This window comes from Takifugu flavidus, chromosome 2, assembly GCF_003711565.1.
Source record: "Takifugu flavidus isolate HTHZ2018 chromosome 2, ASM371156v2, whole genome shotgun sequence".
Lineage (NCBI taxonomy): Eukaryota > Metazoa > Chordata > Actinopteri > Tetraodontiformes > Tetraodontidae > Takifugu > Takifugu flavidus.
This window is the reverse complement of record NC_079521.1, coordinates 10,508,287-10,526,023: the sequence shown is the minus strand read 5'-3', so window position 1 is coordinate 10,526,023 and position 17,737 is coordinate 10,508,287. Positions and strand designations below refer to the sequence as shown.

General features: G+C 45.9%; 1 protein-coding gene across 3 annotated transcripts in view; it reads right to left on the bottom strand.

The window, feature by feature from the left end:
* Positions 1 to 14,965, bottom strand: part of mpped2a (metallophosphoesterase domain containing 2a) — a 34,918-nt gene extending 19,953 nt beyond the window's left edge. The window contains exons 1-4 of one of the 3 annotated variants that reach the window (XM_057019320.1): positions 14,380 to 14,965; positions 13,177 to 13,311; positions 12,165 to 12,438; positions 1,686 to 1,867 (exon numbers count right to left, since the gene is read on the bottom strand). In XM_057019320.1, the coding sequence (XP_056875300.1) occupies positions 1,686 to 1,867; positions 12,165 to 12,277 (295 nt within the window). In that variant the 5' untranslated portion in view covers positions 12,278 to 12,438; positions 13,177 to 13,311; positions 14,380 to 14,965. Of the gene's footprint in view, positions 1 to 1,685; positions 1,868 to 12,164; positions 12,444 to 13,176; positions 13,312 to 14,379 lie in introns of all 3 variants that reach the window. The other 2 variants (XM_057019329.1, XM_057019312.1) reach the window with 2 other exon arrangements.
* Positions 14,966 to 17,737: the final 2,772 nt, after the last annotated feature.

The window sequence follows — 17,737 nt, the reverse complement described above, 5'->3', positions numbered from 1 at the left end:
TCAGAGCTACATTGATTACAATGACCCAGACGCTAGTTTAACTTTCATTAACTCTATAATAGAATATAGAATAAGAGTTATGACAATAATTACTCTTAAGACCACTTCGTAAGCAACTATTTTAATATTAGAGAGACGTATATTGGTAGTCAGTATAGCCAGGATTTTAGTAGCATTCAGACATTTAAACATGACCAGGAAAAAAAGCAATTTAATGAACTAATGAGCCTTTAAAATGCCATTTTCCAATAATTCTTTTTAGACTGCCGGCTCCTGACCTGACAGTAAAAAAACAGCCTTGGAAGGGAATTATTAAATCCTTTACACACAGTTTTGGTTATTGTTAAAGGACATTTTCTATGCGACGCTTGCACATTTTGTCAGCCTTGTAGACTATTGAGGGCTGTCTGGCCTCCAAATGCCAGAAACAAAAGCGTGACTAAAACGTGTTTTCACCGATGGAAAAAGTTCAATGTCGACATCTCAAACTTTCAGGGACTGATGCCAGAATTTGGCAGACAGAGGACACATAATTACCCTTCCATCCTTCACTTGGCCAAAGCTAGTGTTGGAACAGTAATTCCAGCCACTAACAGCAAATTGAATACTGATGATCTTCACATTCTCTGTTGAAATAGTTTTACGTTTCCTATTTTATCCCAAAATTAACACCGACAACCCATTGATTTCAATTTTAACCAGAATTATGAGCCATGAAAAGGATATTAGCCCACCCGGACAGACGGTAGCCCATCCTTATCTGCAGTTACTGTTGCTTTGATGGCTTACGACACTCGCAGATGAGACAGATCAAAGGTTAGCCCAGTCTGAAACATACAGAGCCGAGCTGAAGCAAAAGTTTCCGATTTGTCTCTCTGTCGACAGGCAAAGATAAAAACCAGTGCATCTACCAGGTGCTAAACTGGTAACAGAACAGAAGAGGAAAGAACTGGGACGTGCGTGCGTGTGTGTGTGTGTGTGTCTGCTTGGGGAAAACTGGGGCACAGCGCAGGGCAGCAGTTTAAAGAGTCGGTGGGTGGTTGAGCGAGCGAGTTCACGTCTCACTCCGACCCACGAAACTGAAGCACCTCATGGCCGCTACAAATGAGTGCAACAGAAAGGTAAAAAAATAAACCCACATAAGCTTTTTTGGGGGGGGTGAAAATTTCCCCAAAACAATTTTTGTTTCACTTGTTTGAAAAGCGCAGGAAAAAAGGCTGTGACACTTTGATCAGCAGATGAGACGTGAAAGATTTGAGACGTCTTCAGAGGTGCAGGTCACTGCTGTGGGTGGCACCTATCGATTCATGCCCACGGTGGGAGAGGCTCAGATAGCATTGTATATGTAACATGAACGCACAAGAGGCTGCAAACGATTCTTTACTTTAGCTCTGGAGTGGAGAGCATGAATGAAAACGCTGCTGCCAGGCACACACTTTCTCCAGCCTGCCCTCCCACCCACAGCACAGGGCCAGAGGGAGGGGTCAAAGGTTAACTGAGGCAGGGAGTTAGGTCAGAGGGGTTAAACTGGACACTTTAGCACAGCGGCTGTTGGGGTCACCGGTTGAGAGGGGGAGTTATTGTGTGGTCTGCTGTCTGGTTGTACTTGCAGCATGTTTCTTTGCCTCTTTTTTTATTCGTTCATTGTGAGAGTGTGAAAACGTGCCAGCGTGGCCGCCCCATACCTAACCAGTCGTTGAACTTCTTAACCTCGGAAGGCAAGCCCAGCTCGGTGAAGTCGCCCATATGAAGAAGGACGTCGCCATAGGGCATCTGGATGCCGTCTGTACGCGAGTGTGTGTCCGACACACACACAAACCTGGTGTGCCCTGCCGGTTTGGGAGTGTCATAAGGAATGGGGTCCACCCTGTAGAGACAGCAGCACAGACAGGGAGTGTTCAAAGAAGCTCAGATTAATCTCTGCTGCAACTCCTGGGAAATGAAGGCTTTATTATCGTCACACAACACATCCCATTTTATTATTTCTACGCTACAAAACGCCAAAAGCTGAAGATTACAACATGCAACTGCAAACCAAATCTCAGCACGCTGGTGCTGCTGGGTTGTTGGCGAGACTGTGCGTCTCCAGGATACGTAATCTACGAAGAAGATAAAAGACTTGTTTTACTGTCAAATGTGCTACGTTATCTCGCCGCCCATTTCAAAAGTGCAGTTTTGGGGAAATGAATGCTAATGTGGCACAAGGACTCAAAGCCTAAAAAAGAAAATACATTTTGCGGTGTAGAGAATGGCGCATCAGGGAGAACATGTCCTTTGGACTGGAAAAAACAGAGCCCATCTTGATTTGTGCGTGGAGAGGGGGTGGGGTTGGGGGGTTGCAATGGATGTTTTGTGGCATCTGATTGGCTTAAGAAGCAGGGAATTAAAGCCAGCCATGTACTTTCAATCCATTATCTGAACTCAAAAAAACCACTTAAGCAGGAATCTGGGAGAAAGGAGCCTTTTCTTCATCCCTTTTTGTTTGCCCAGAGTACGTCCGTTACAAAAAAGGCATACTTTCTTCTGAAAGAAAAGGAAAAAGGGGAGGAAATCATCTTGTCTGTCACGGAAGTCCACAATGTGCAATCTTGCAGCACACTGCCACTACACCATTATTTTATTAGAAGGGATGCCTTTCTATCGGTCGTCAGACACATAATGAACACCGCCGCGTTCAACCCGACCAGAAAACATGCTATTAACTAGCATAAAACATACCATAATACCCTCTGCATAAGGTTTTAGACTGGAAGAAAATAGGCACCTAAAGAACACTGCATTAAAGATCTGGGCAGAATGTTTTTCCTACTTTTGAAACATTTGAAAGGCACGTAGAGCAAGACATTAAAAACAATTAGCCTAGAAATCTGTTCTGCTCTAAGATGAACAATCATTATCAAGGTCCTGTTGCTGGTAGGAAAAGGGTGTAGCAGCTGGTCACCATATGTGGTGTGAAGTCTGCAGCGCAGCCACCATCTGCAGCCGGCGTCTGATGGGCGTTAGCACTTCCTCGTACCTACTCGACTCTGCCCCACTTGTTTTCCTCACTTTTCCACGAGGACATTTTAGGCGTAAGGCTACCGGCACGGTGGTGCTAAGCAACCTGCAGAGCCTCGGTTTTACAATTGGTCAGATGCTTAGAGAAGGCGACCGTGCAAATATGTCATACATACACGGGCTAAACATGCTACATATGGAGGTCGAGGTTGCAGCGATTTCAGCAGGCAGGAGCTACCTGCTCCAGCTCCTCCCGGAGAACAGAGCCTTTCCAGCGAAGGACAGGAGACGTAATCCCTCCAGAGTTTTCTGTGTCTGCCTCAGGGCCTCCTTCTAGATGAACACGACCAAGACACCTCCAAATAGAGAAGTCAGGGGCAACAGACCACCTCGCTCCTCTCGAAGCACAGGAGCCAGCAGAGATTTGCAATTTTAAAGTGATTTATTCTATTTTTTAAATGAGGAATCCATTCTTATCAAAGCGGCATCCAGTAGTTTTCACTGTTCAGAAATCAGTTAACAGCACCATTATCCTCCACCTGCTGGTCTTGTGTCTTCTCATGGGATGTACAAATCCAATTAAATTTGCATAGATACTAATGGATTTTGACCACATATCAGCATGTTGTAGATGATTCCCTTCAGAACTCTTTTGAGCCCGAGAACAGAAGACTGATTCCCCTTAATAGAAAAAGCCTGACAAACACTGACTGATTACAGGCCTGATCCAATCTGTGGACTGCAAATTTAGCCTGAAAAAGAATCTGATTGTTATTCTGCTTGATAAATAAGTAGGTGTTTTATCCAGGTAGGGTTCCTCACTGTTACAGAGTGGAGATGCACAAACACGACTTGTCTCACACACACAGCAGCAACTGCATCTCAGTGTGTCTGGAGAGTTGCTGCATTGTGGAGTCGCAGCATCACGCAGCTCTTCAAAATCCAACGGATCTCCTCATAAAGGAAGGACAGAGACAGACAGATGGGGGGGCGTGTGGGATTAAAAAACCACAGGTAAACACAAAATATGAGTGCAAACAAAAGAAGCACACCCATTTAAGAACAAAGCTGTGAAGGAAAACAACCTCCGGGCCCTCCCCTTTTTCCTTTGAGATTTAATCCGCCCTGAGAATGTAGGTAAATACCAGGAGCCCCTATCAATTAGAGCAGACCTGAGCCGAGCAGCCTTCACAATAATGCTGCATACAAGACCCCCATCTTTCCTGTTAGCATACGACTGCAACCATCCAGAGATTCATTAGTAATGCATACAAGAGTTCGGGAGTTCAGCAGAGCCTCTGATCTATTGTAAACCCAGACGGTGGAAATGAAAAAGTTTGCTCTCTGACAGCAGGGAACAGAATATTCTCTGCTGGCAGGCTAAAGGATGTTAGCATGGAGGTTCCTGTTAACATGTCTGAGCTTCAGGGTGACATCAGAGGGAGACTGTGGAGGGAAAGAGGAGAAATGCTAATGTGCTGGAGGCCGGTAAGAGCACTCTTAAATCTGCTGTGACATTGGAAGGCTAAAAATCGAGGTCTGGAGGAATAACTGCTGGATGAAAAATAAAAAGTCTGATCCTAGAGGAACTTCAGTGCATTAACTCTTCTCCACCTGAGGCTGCAACACCACAGCATAAAAACAAGTTTTGGGAGCTTTGCTGAGTCTCATCCACCTTATTGCATTTCTACAAGGTAATATAACTTCTAATCAAGCAGTGCAGCTTTTTCTTTGCCACACAGATGTTACTCAAATATATACAGCTATTCCTCAACTTAATCTCTTCTGTTCAAAAACCTGCCTTATGTCTGTTGCCTTCTCATTGAATTTGGGCAATGCATCAGTCCCCCCCCCCACAGGGGTGCCCATCAGCAGGGGTCCCCCATACGAGTCTGCTGTTAAAAAGGGAGTTTTTCCTTGTCACTGATGCATGAAAATGCTTGCTCAGGGGTCAGACTCTGGGTTTCTGTGAAGCGCGCCCAGACAATCCTGATTGTAACAGATGTTAACGCAATGACTGAAACGCATCCACGTATTTGAAAACAGGATATTAACCTTAAAAAAAAAACCACTTCAGTATTAAATGCTGCTATAGCCTTTTGCAAATAACATGAACACACTTAAAAGCACATTTTCAATATTTCTATATTCGTGCAACAACCACGATGTTCTTCCCTCTAAAAATACTTGCAGATCAAAAGCAATAAATGTGAAAAGGGGCCAGGCAGTTATTGGTTCTGTGGATCCCAGTGAAGAAAATCACAGTGACAGAAGTATAAATCAGCGTGGGAGACACAGACGGAGGGAAGGAGAAGCGCTCTCTGATGTCGGTCGGGGGATATTCACTCTGACTCCACACACTTGGCTCCCTGGCCTCCTGGCTAATACGCGGGGTCAGAGTTCAGGGCGAACTCGCTACTTCAAATGCGACACTTTACTTGTTGCAGATAAGAAGGTCGCCGGCTGCGCCAGCCTATGGCGGTTCGGCCTCTTTAAGGAAAAAGCTTAATGGGCGTGATTGATTGCAGTGCTTCCTGCGCTTACCCTCCAAAATGGGCCGAGCCTTTTTGCTGCTTTGCTGAAGAAAGAAAGAGTTTTTTTCCATCGTGCTTTTTAAAATTTGTAACAATAAACAGATAAATCAAAATATTGTTATTGTTGCGTCAAAGCAAAATGAACAGTGAAGGGCATAAATCCTGAAGTGAACCCCGGTCTTTGATATTCTGCCATGTGGGCCTCAGTCTTCTGCCGACTGCTGGGATTTGCTCCCATTTACCCACAAAAGGGTGAGTGAGGTCAGCCAATGATGTTAGGTGACGAGTCCTGGCTCAAGTTCTGGCCTCCCAGTTTATCACGGAGGCGCTGGATGTTGATGAGGTCAGGAACAGGGACAATGTCTCTCCGTTGTGTTCCAGCAAAGTTTGAAAAACAAAAATCATCACAAAAAGACTGAAGGGCCAGAGGTACACAAGAGCGTCGTGGAGGTCACCATAAACCGCCCAGCCTCCAGTGGACCATACATCGAGACCGGGTCAAGGCGGGGTTAATGGGGTCGTCGACCTTGCCTCGGCCCACTTGCCTCAGACAGAAACACTTGTCAGTCACAGCTCTGTTGGCGCTCTGGCTGTTTTATACCTGCTCACACCTGCTTCGGAATAATTACCATCAAGCTCCTCCTCCTTGTGAAACGCCATTGAAGATTTCCCACCAACGAACGAGAGTTGATGTGAAATACCGGTGATGGAGCATCGCTGCACCATTCAGGCCTCCAGTTCTGCCCCCCAGTTCTTCTCTTGTTGTCTTTTAAACCCATATTTGAGAACCTTGGAACACCACCAACTGTAACTTTTAACCAATCAGATTTACTCTTCAACACAGTGGTGTGATTTATAAGGAGGCATTTTGCCACACTGCGAAAAACGATTGTGATATATGACAATGCTGAAGTCACGCACGCAGGAAATGCAGGCAGAGCACAAACGAAAGCAATCGGTCACTTTCACAACACAGGCGGAGAGCGTCTGAAACCAAAGGTCCAGAAGGGGTGCGTGCATTTTTTTTTTAAAGCCTTGGTTATTTTCCAGCTTTTGTTCGGGTAAGAAAAGAAGTTTAACTTTTCACCCACCATGTTGAATGTCAATAATTATAATTGAGAAATTTGTCTGCAAAGGCTTTTTTCCGCCAGGCTGAAAGAACAGAGACGACCCACATCTCTGAACTCCAATCAAAACAAATGATAACTGAAGCTCGGAGCATCTCCGTATCCTTTTCAGACTCCAGACCAGAAAGGAAAATGTACTGTTTGGCTCCACTGAGCTAAAAATGTAGCCACTGTTGTTCCCGCTTTATTGCTTCTTCAAAGTAAACATCAAAACACAATGCTTCCTATTTCCTCCATCTATAACCTCCCCCCTCCCCATACACACACCTCACATTTCTCTCTTTGTTGGGACTTTTATAGACATAATACCATACCTAACCATCCCAACTAACCCTCTCACCCTGACCTAAACCCAATTCTAACCTTAAGAGCCATGGCTTAACCCTCAAACAGCCCTCTGAAGTTGTGCGGCACAGTGAAACGGCCCCACTTTGCTACCAAAATGTGAATTTTGCTACTTAATGTGTTATAAACGTGAGGACACACAACCACACACACTCTGACAAAACCCTCCGCTTACTTATTCACGGCACAATACCAAGAAGCAGCGAGAACGTCTCTCTTATCTTCTGCATTTCAGCTGTCGGCACTAATTCAATAAACTTCAGAGGAACAAAACGAACACAGGAACAACGGGGAAGGAGGGGGGGGCCCAAGGGGAGTGGAAAGATAGGCAAAGGTTGAAGACAAGAACAAGCAAAGAGAAATCCCAAAAGGGCCAAAGCAAACAGAAATTAGCGGCAGAGTTCACAAAAAGACAGGGGGTAAAAAATTAATTAAAAGGAAACACAAGTAAAGCCAGAATTATTTTTTAAAAATGAAGAATGACAGTCTTTGGCCTCAACCCTCCTCACACTCCATTTGTTCGGGTGGGCTGCGTCCTCCTCATTCCTCCCATAATGGCAGAGTAAGGCACACAAAGCCCGCGCCAGAGAAACCTTCCGGCACTGAGCTGGGAAATAAATTGCTTCTGCTAATGCCCCTTTCATTATGGCGCAGGCCTAATTGTGCTGCTGACAGTCTGTTTGGCTGCAGGGCTGATGGGAGAAACACAGAGGAGTCAGGTATGACTTGGCCCCTCCCTGGGGCAGGAAAACATTTAGAGGGGTAGTCAGACAACCAAGCTTACAACACAGTGTATTTAACTTTAACAGTTCCAGCTGAAAGAAATGCATCAAAATAATATTCTGTGAACATGGAGCATGTTCACAATCAGCATGTGAAAATCAGAAGAAAATCTTCAGATTCATATTGTTTCAGGGGGAGGTTTTGATGGTGAAACACTTAATTGTGCAATGTGGGATCTTTAAAAGAACAGCAGCACAATTGTGCAGACGGATAAGGACGCACATGCATAAATAGACTTGTCAAGCTGAGGAATCACAGGCTCGTGGAGCGATACCTCTGCTTTCAAGAGGGAAGTGACATCATCGGGAGATTGTGCCCCCTGATGCCAGGCTCCGGGGATCAGAGGCCCAAATCTCGGAGACATCAAAAGGGCTTCATCTCGAAAACAGGAGATCTGCCCAATGTCAACTGTCACTTAACCCACCGCCCCACCGCCGCTGTCCCGCCAGGCCCTCACTGCAGGTCAGGGGTGGAGAGGGAATTTAATCAAGGGTTCTCCTGTTACAAAAGACCCTCCACTCCTGTTGGCAAGCCATGGCGGCAGACAGAAGCAAAAGGCCATGAAATGGGACCAGCTCTTTGTTCCAATGAGAGCAGAAGACTGAATGTCGTCCCACCACAAACTGGGAGGAAAATAGGACAGATAGGTGGGGCAGGAACCAGATTAGAGTGTTCTCTGTGTGCCGTTAATGAAAACAGCCATCCCAAGGTTACCAACATGTTTCAGCAACAGGCTGCTTAATGAAGTACAAAAAAAAAAGATTAAAAATCTCTTTTTGACTAATTAACATTTGTGCTTTTGCTCCCTACAGGGTCTGAACACGCCAGTTCCATCAGTACAGGACGATTGTACTGAGTCAATCACACCTAAAAGCATTTCAAACCTCTTCAGCGATGGTTCCACTTGAGCTGAAACGCTAAAGTCACTTCTTGGCTGAGTGGAACGTCTTTATAAACTCTTCCGCCGTCGTACAGTAGGATGTGGGTGGAGCTAAACCCACTGTAGTCCACCGACTGGCGGACAAATCTGTGAGTGCCAACTCGTCATCACTCTCTTCTAACCACTGGTCAGATTCAGTAAGATGACTTAAACCTGTACGTGCGTCTGTTTTTACCAATAACACTACTGCTCAATGTAACGTGATGTTTAATTGCATGATGTTACAAACGTTCCTGGGTTGCCTGTGACGTAAGAAGCTGCAGATTGAGGCACGGACGTTAATATCCCGATGAAAGTGGACATTTCAAATGGTGACCTGGTGACTTGCATCAAGTCACACATGAGCAGTCTAGACACCCAGAGAGGGTAGCATCCGACTTACTGACCTTTTCAGCACCTGATTCGGCCCCCCTTCTTCTAACGGACAAACTCATTAATGTACACCACCGCAGATTCAACTGTGCGTGCACATAAATCAGCAGGCGCGGCGACACTGGGGCCACATTTCTCCCGCTAAAATAAAAACGTAACGCTTAAACTCAGAATTTCCACATTGGCAGCCTCTTTTCCACCACACCATGTAAAGGAAGTGGAGGTAAATTTGTCATGGCCCATTAATAAAACCTCAAAAAAAAGGAATGTGTGACAGCCGCGTTCAGCTCGTGTCAGAATATCCATGTGAGCGGATGCAGGCGGTGGCGGTAAATGATTCATACTTACGAGCTCCTCAATTATTCAGAAGGCGGGAATAATTAACAAGGCATGTGGAGGAGAGGGAGTCTGTTAAATGTGGAGTATTTCTGATGGAGGGAAGGCTTGAAGAGCCTCCATTACCCAACATCAGAACTGAGGTTTTTAGCCAGCAAGTAAACAAGAACATTTTAAAGAAAGGAAATTAAGTGAATCCACTCAAATCAGCAAATGCCACATCTGTCTTGGAATCCACACAAGGATCCGGACAAATGCACTTTCTTTTCCGGGTCTCAGTTTGGACGCAGTTCACACTTTCTTCTTCATTTTTATTATCTTAAATCATTTAAGACAGCATCATAACTATCTGGACTTCTTTCTTTTTTCAAATATTTGCCCAAGAAATTAAATGTTTGAATCTATTAGATTTAAATTTGAAGCTGATATTAGAGGAAATGAGACATTTTCAGAATGTTTTAGAAATGTTTAAAGTCTGTTTTGTGGAGTGATTGAAGCCTCGCCGATGGATCTCCTTCATTTGTCTGTTTGTGTGTCGGGCATTCCTGCAGTCAGGCCCGGATCAAATTGGATTTCAAACCATTACTGTCCCAACTCGAAGCATATGTTCCAAGTTGCTGAGCGCTTCGCTTCGAGGGGACGACGAGGAGGGAGGGTGGGGGGGGAAGGCGGCGCGGGAGAAAAAATAAACCAGACGCAAACGGGACTGGACCGAGTTCCGTCGCTCAGTAACCAACGGAGCGAGACGTCCAGTCAAAGCCCACATTGACTTTGGGGGGTCACGTACCCGAAGGCGTAACTCTGCGTCTGCTCCAGTGTGTGTGTGTGTGTGTGTGTGTGTGTGTGTGTGTGTGTGCGCGTGTGTTCTCATGCAGAGCTTCAGAGTGTGATACCTTCCACGCCAGACAAAAACGCTGCTGTACTCCATCACAGAAATCTAAATATTCTGTCTGGGGGCAGAGGGAGGGGGGCACATTAGAGCTGAGATTGTATTTCAAAAGGCAGGCACCCCCCCACCGCCACCACTAGCAGTTTTTCCCCTTTCTTTGCTTTCAGGGAAGCAGCAACTTTATGTCCAAAAACTTGTGGACACGGAGAGTGGGAAGCCCGGAGCAAGTCGGATCATTATCTCTCGTATCTAAACAAGCCTTTACTTTCCCAGAACAGAGCGCGTATTCTATAAGCACTTAAACGGGAGGGGGGGGCTTATGGGAGCGAGCGTGTGTGAGTGTGAGAGATCCCGAGGATCCCAATCTGAGTTTAAGAATGGCCGAGTAAAACACTGCAGGCTCTGTAGCAGCCAGGAAACGGCCTAATGTATTTATCCAAACACATATCTTCTGAGAGGCCCCACAGCTCCAACACATCCACTCTCCAAGAGTGGGCTTTGCCTCCGAAAACCCCCACAAAAACACCAGCAGCTCCGAGCCACAAGCTTCAGGAGAACCGCCTGGATTATTTACACGCTGCTCATTTAATGCTGCTCCGTTTCAACTCATTCACAACCTTTTAGTTTTCCATTTTCTCAGGCAGATGTTTGATTGAACGGTTTCCTTTCTGGTGCGGCGCTGCAGGTATGTCGTAAAGACGTAAAGGCAAAAAATACTTACGAAAATGAAAAATAAGGAACCAAGCAGCGGAAACGTATTTGATAGTAGAGATCCATTTCAAATATAAAACAAATTAAATTGTTCTGGTTGACCTCATCTCCGCCTGCCGACAGCCGAGGAGGCGCAACAGAACAGGCAGCAACGTGGAGGAAGGTACGAGGGTCCGTAATCCAAGCATCTCAGGAAAATAATCCCGTTGCACCCAAGTGGAACCTCAAATAAAATTGAAAGCGTTTCGTTATCCAGGTGTTGATTTTCCGCATGCACTGATTTTTACTTCCCTTTACGCTAAAACACTCTTCTTACAATTTTCCCTGATCCAGTAGCCGTGCGGCTCCTCTTCACCTCCGACAATTTACTTTCACATCAATCCTGGGAAACCCTCAGTCTCTTATCCAAAGTTAAAAGGAGGAAAACTTCACTCACTTCGGCCTCTGCCGACTTTCCAGTTACATCAGAGATCCTCGTAATTAACCCGACATATCAACTTGAGATCCTCCTGCCGGGTCGGTGCAACCCTTACGAAATGTGAGAGGAAAGGGTCGTTCTTCGTCATTTCGCACATGTAAACCCGACCTAACCGGAAAAAAAGCTCCAAACACCTTTCGGCCATGGCGGAGAGGACCACGCAGCGAGCGTGGGAGCGTGGCGAGGGTTAGCAGGTCACCGCGCTCCGACCCACTAATGAGAGACGCACAAGAGCGCCAAAGACCTTAAGTAACCGGCGGATAAATAAATAAAGAGAGCGGCCTAATGCAGACAGAGCGGTAATGCACCAGGACGAGAACACGCCGCGATAACAAGGGCTGATAAGGAAGCCGGTCGACCTGAACGCACAGACAAACTCCTGAGGAAACCGGGTTCCGTCTCCTCTGAGGTTAAAAAGGCCGAGCAGCTTCTGGCATGAAGTCAGAGGACAAATACTCCTCATCAAACTGGACCTGGACTGGTTTCCCACCGACACTGAAAACGTTCCCACCTTTTCCCCAGCCGGGCCTCGGATTCTCTAATTAAAACTCACGAAACTGTGAGATAAACGCGAGATAAAACCAGCTTGAAGTAAAATGTTTACATTGTACCGAGACGTTGCTTGCACTTTGGCCGCAGGTGTCGGACTTACATGTGCACGTGTGGAGGTTGGAAGCGGCTCTGGTTGATGTTGTAGTGTGTGAAGGCCTGTGTGGGGTTGGAGCTGTACTCGTCCACCGTGATGGTCACTTTGCCATGAGCCATCCTTCCGCCGTTTGGACATGAGACGCCGTCGGTTCACCGGGATTCAGCAGCGAGCCTTGCGGCAGTCATCCTTCAGAGCCGCTCTCGGAAGTGTGGGAATTTTCCCGTCAGCGGGAGCTGCAACGACCCAGTTGACCGACTCGACTACGACACGCTGCAGTCTGTACTGACAGGGACACACACACACACGCACACACACACGCACACACACACACACACACACACACACACACACACACAGTTTTAAGTTTTTGAACAAACATGTTTTTTTTTTTTAACACACATTCAGAAATAAAGTGGCATTTTAAAGAACAGGGCACAAAGAAAACCATCAATTAAAGAGACATTACTATTTTAATTACTGATAATTAATTCCAATGTGTGCACAAGATGAGCACGTTTTCCTGCACGGTTGTACGATCACATCCCCCCCCTGCAGCAGTAACTCAATTTTTAGGAGAAAAACATAATTTAGGGAACTCATTAAAGCACAACATTCTAATTTAAAACTGACAAATTAAATAAAATGAATACATTTCACCTATTCACCCAAGCTTATATTTCCGTGAGGAAAATTCAGAATGTCAGGACTGTGACGATGTGCAGCCTGGAAGGTTCACGTTTAATTGTTTCTCATCATCCAGCTTAAATTAAAACCAATATAATAAATTGTTTAAATGCTTTTTTAAAAATGCCGCTGTCGTGCCAGAGAGGAATTAGCTTGTTGCATATCGAAGAGGCAGAAGAAAAGCTGCTGTGGTGATCACATTGTAAATCCTCTAATAAAAGAAATTCCTCAGAATTTAGACAGACAATGCAGGTCTGGCGATGCCAGCAGCTACCCCAGACACGCGCAAATTAAAGAAAGTTCTGCTTTTATTGTTCCAGGAGCGACTCACCTGCCATCAGACTGGAAAAGCAGCTAAAACGGAGCGTCAGAGCCGTGCGTCGGCTGAGCTTCCCTCCTGTCTGACCTCTCTGACTGACAGCAAAGTAGCCACGGTGGGCTTGACAAGCTTTTTATACCTGAATTCCTGATGCAGCCGGGAGGGGAAAGAAGAAAAAATAAGCCCTCAATTTTTTTTTTCTTCCCAGAGGGTAATGAGCAGCACTGGAGTTCAGCTGATGGAGGCAGTGGTGATTGTAAAGAAATCAGTGACCTCCGGTGGCTGAATATTTTAAATTTCCTTTTTATTTTTTTTACCCCATCACAAAACACTGCTCTGAACAGTCTGGTGCAGCGGCTGATCACGCACGTCCAAATTTATATTGGACTCCAGCAGCTGAATGGAAGAAGATCTTAACATTAGAGTTTATGCTGCCACACAACTTTACAGATTTTTGTTGGGGGGGGAGAATTCAACTTCAATTCTTTGCCACATGTTTTTGCATGTAGCAATAACTCTCACTACCACGCCTGGCTTTTTACATGACTACACTCATTTATTTGTTGGTTTTTGGGCTGTTTTTTGGCAAATGTAGGCCCAAAAACTAAGCTTGTGTGTGCAGTGTGCTCCTGCCTGTCTGTCCCTATCTTGTGGCTACAGTAGCAGCCAACTAGCTGTGTAGCTTAGCTTGCTAAAACCTGCCCTGGCACTGGATTTTTTATTATGCAGGCTGGAGCTTCACAATGAACCGCTTCTCTCAAACGGAGGCGCGCAAACACACACATACACACGCACGCACACGCACGCATTGTCAGTCCGGCTGGTGGTTCCACACGGAGCCCCGATACACACCATAAATCTAACTTCACCGGTGGAAACCACTCCGGTTACAGCAGAGCGGGTGAAGGCGAATAAATTGACCCTTTCTGGTGCTATTCAAATGCGCGATACGAGCTCTGCGCCGCTCGCCGAGACGCACACAAAAGGAGAGGTTCCGTGTGATCCTGAACTCTGCTCCAGGAAGGATAAAAACAGCCGAAAAGGTGCTCGGTGTCACGGCACCGCCGCGCCAGCCTCTCCTGCGTCCACGTAACTGACAAGCCACCTTTTAACCGACGGCTTTGTATCAAGAATGTCTTTTTTTTCTCTCCCCTTCTCCGTCTCTCCCCTCCCACCCTCCCCGGTTCTCAAAGCAAAGCGGAAATGTTGCTCTACCTTCGGCGTGTGGGGCTTTTGGAGTGCCTTTCCAATCTGGACGGAGAAAGACCGTCAGGTCGGGGTCGCCCTCTAAGCGGCGGCGGTGGTGGCGGCGGCGGCGGAGGAGGAGGAGGAGGAACGCGGGTCCATGCGGCAGGAGCAGGGGAGCGGGCAGGTTGGTACGCGGCCGTCCGGAGGTTGCGGCAGTCTGCGCGGGTAGGGCAGAACCTTCGACCCGGGGGGACCTTGGCTGGCTTCTGTGGAAATAAACCAGACAACAGAGCGAGGGGGTAGAGAGCCGGAGAGGAGAGCGAGAGACACTGACAGACAACGGGCAGAGAGGGGGAGAGAAGCCTCGGCGTGACGGAGCCGGAGTGCAGTGAGTCGGAGCTGCCACTGGGGTCAGAGAGCAGGGAGAGCAGGAGCGAGCACAACCCCCCGCCACCTCGCGTGCGCGCGCCAACAACGGCGGGCACACGCGCGGTGATGCGCGGGAGGGAGGAGGGAGCGGGGAGCGCTCGTGCAGCCCCGCTCTCCCTCGTTGATGCGTTCACTGTCCGTCGAAAATGCCGACGTCTTGCCTGTCCCGCGCACGAGCGCCGCTTTTAAAACGCGGCAGGATCAGGCGCAGAATGAAAACGCACTCCGGGAGGGCGAAGGTTGGGTGCTGGGGGGGTCGGCGGTGCTGATCATGGTGCTCCCGGTCATGAAAAAGCCAAAAAGAGCAAGTGCGTAGGAAAAGAAGGCCGATTGCCCAATGAGTAGTAAAGTCCTACTCTGTTTTACTTCACAGTTCAATTTTAAATTTTATTTAAAAACCTGAGGTTTTATGAAATATTTTTAATACTACACCTGTCAAGAATGAATAAAATACGGTGTACACCAGAGACACAAACCAGAGTTCTCCTTCATAAATAGGCCTATTCAGCTTGGCCCCCAGAATCTTTCATTTAACTGCATATTTGAGCAAATGTTTGATGTTTATTTTAGGTGAGTTTGGAGGTTCTGAATGAGGTACTGCCCATATGAATGAATGAACCCACATACACACATACATTAAAACATGAGCAACCAACTATCTGAGAGATAGTTTCAATGCTTTCCAATCATTGGCCCCTCGTCCCACGTACTGAACTTTGCAACAATTACAACTGATTTCAGAAGAATGCCAATTCCTGTAAATAACTCATTTGTTGCAGAATGAGGAACAAAAGCCAAGGGGATTTTTCACTAGGGAGCCAGTCATAAATGTCTTTCCACTGATCTATAACTCACACACAATTTGTTATGTAGCTTGAACTCAAACATTTATCAGCAGCGATCATCAATATTCCTTACTAGCATTGCAAAAATGTTTACATTTTGCATTTCCAGATTAAAACAGCCATTTCAAACTCCAGTCCTCTTCTGTTTGCTTCAGTCTTGTGGGGCCTCCTGTTGGGCTCCCGAGGGTGAAGGGGTTCACTTCACCCTCCAACTCTGTGACATGAAATAATGAGTTTTTTTAAGATTATCCCATACGTTCTTGTGCAGTGTTCAACAACGCTGCTCCACGTTGAGCTGCCTCATTTGTAAACCAGCACCACCAACCTTCTGGGTTACCCACTTTTTAAAGAGTCAGTTGAAAGTAATCAAAGCAGAGCAAATGCTGACCTGGACCGCTTCCTCTTCACATCCCAGCTGTGAGGACCAGGGCCCAGACTGCAGTCAGTGTTACAACATCAATGATTACAAGACAACCACCGGTAAACATTGCTAACGAGTACCTGTGGGAGTGTTTTGCACACCCTGAAATGGGGCAGATGGTTAAAAAACTATGTTAAAGCCCAGGATGGAGGCCTGGGTAGAAGACACCGACCTAGAAATGTTACAGCACTGCTGTTTTTAAATGTTATTTGTTATGTAGAAAATGGTAGTTTATGGGGTTCATAAATGGGTTTTTTTTTTTTTTCTGTACTTCTGTCCCCCAGCTGATAGGCAGGAAACTATAAAATGAGTTCTTCCTCAAATGTGTCCAGGGTTGATTTTTTTTAAATAAAGTGACTTTATTGAGGGGTTAATCAGATTAGAATTAGAATTAGAATTAGAATCAGGTTTATTGCCATTGTTCATGTAATACACAGTATTACACAAGCTAGGAATTTGTCCTGGTGTGACGCTGCGACATTCAACATAAAAAAGACAACATTAGAATAAGATAAATAAAATAAATAAGATAGATTGATAGATTGAAGAAGATAGATAGATAATCTTTGCGCTGCCTCCACAGCAGATCTGTGTGCTCAAGCTAAATATTATTCATAGATTCAGATGGAACAGTCAGATCGGACAGCAAATAGGACACATTTGAAATAAACATTTTATAGATACTAAACAATGAAATTGTGTAAAACATGCAATATTTTCCTTCGTCGGCTTTCATTACATAAATATATGGGTCGATAGCACTGATTTAGAAAGCATGATTGGGTTAGAATACACAATTTTCATCTTTCTGGAGAATATTTTTCCACTGAGGGAAGATAAACGGAGATATTGAATCGCCGCTTGTCACCAACTTCAGTAAAGATTCCAATCAGAGAGGAAGAAAAGCGAAGAAAGAATTAATTTGTCAGTACCAAGGCTATACCTCTTAATGCACTGATGGGATTTTTTGATGAGAAAAGGCTGCACAGGACGGTCCATAATGGACTCATCTGAGGGGCTGGTCTACATTTACATGTCTGGCGGTCTGAGGCAGGGGCTGGCGTTTTCTAATTTTACTGACACGCTTCAATTTCCCAGGTCCATCAGCGCGCTGCCACAACAGCCCTGCGAGTCATTTCCATTTGACTTTTCTCTTATCTGCAGAAAAAAAGCATTTCCATCTACTAGCCAGCGGGTGTTAATGTGAAAGCAGGGTTTGAATTTTATGTGACGGGGCCACATTTAAACATTTGACCAGCGTTTGTTCTCCCGCCTGCATATAGAGGACTGATGATAGATAGAGGACCAAATGTCACAGAAGAAATGGCTTTAGCCATGAATGTTTTATTCAGCCCCGTGTTGCCACCGTCACATTTATACGATGGGAAATGTAAATGTTATGCAGAGCGTTTTTAAAAGAAACACTATATATTTTATGACCTTCTATAAAAGAGGGTGGGCTTCCCATCCAAATAGGACTGAATTGAAACACGTAGTTACCAGTAGGAGGGAAAAACAGTGCTCTGCTTCAGGAAGGGAGGTTCCGTTAACCTGCAGACGGGCCGAGGACGCCGCAAACCTGCACAGATTTATGTCTGTCACCAGGAAATCAACAGCGTGTCTGTCGGAGAGGCCTATTTGTGGACAGACTGACAGACAGGCAGGCAGGCAGGCAGGCAGAGGGGGGTTG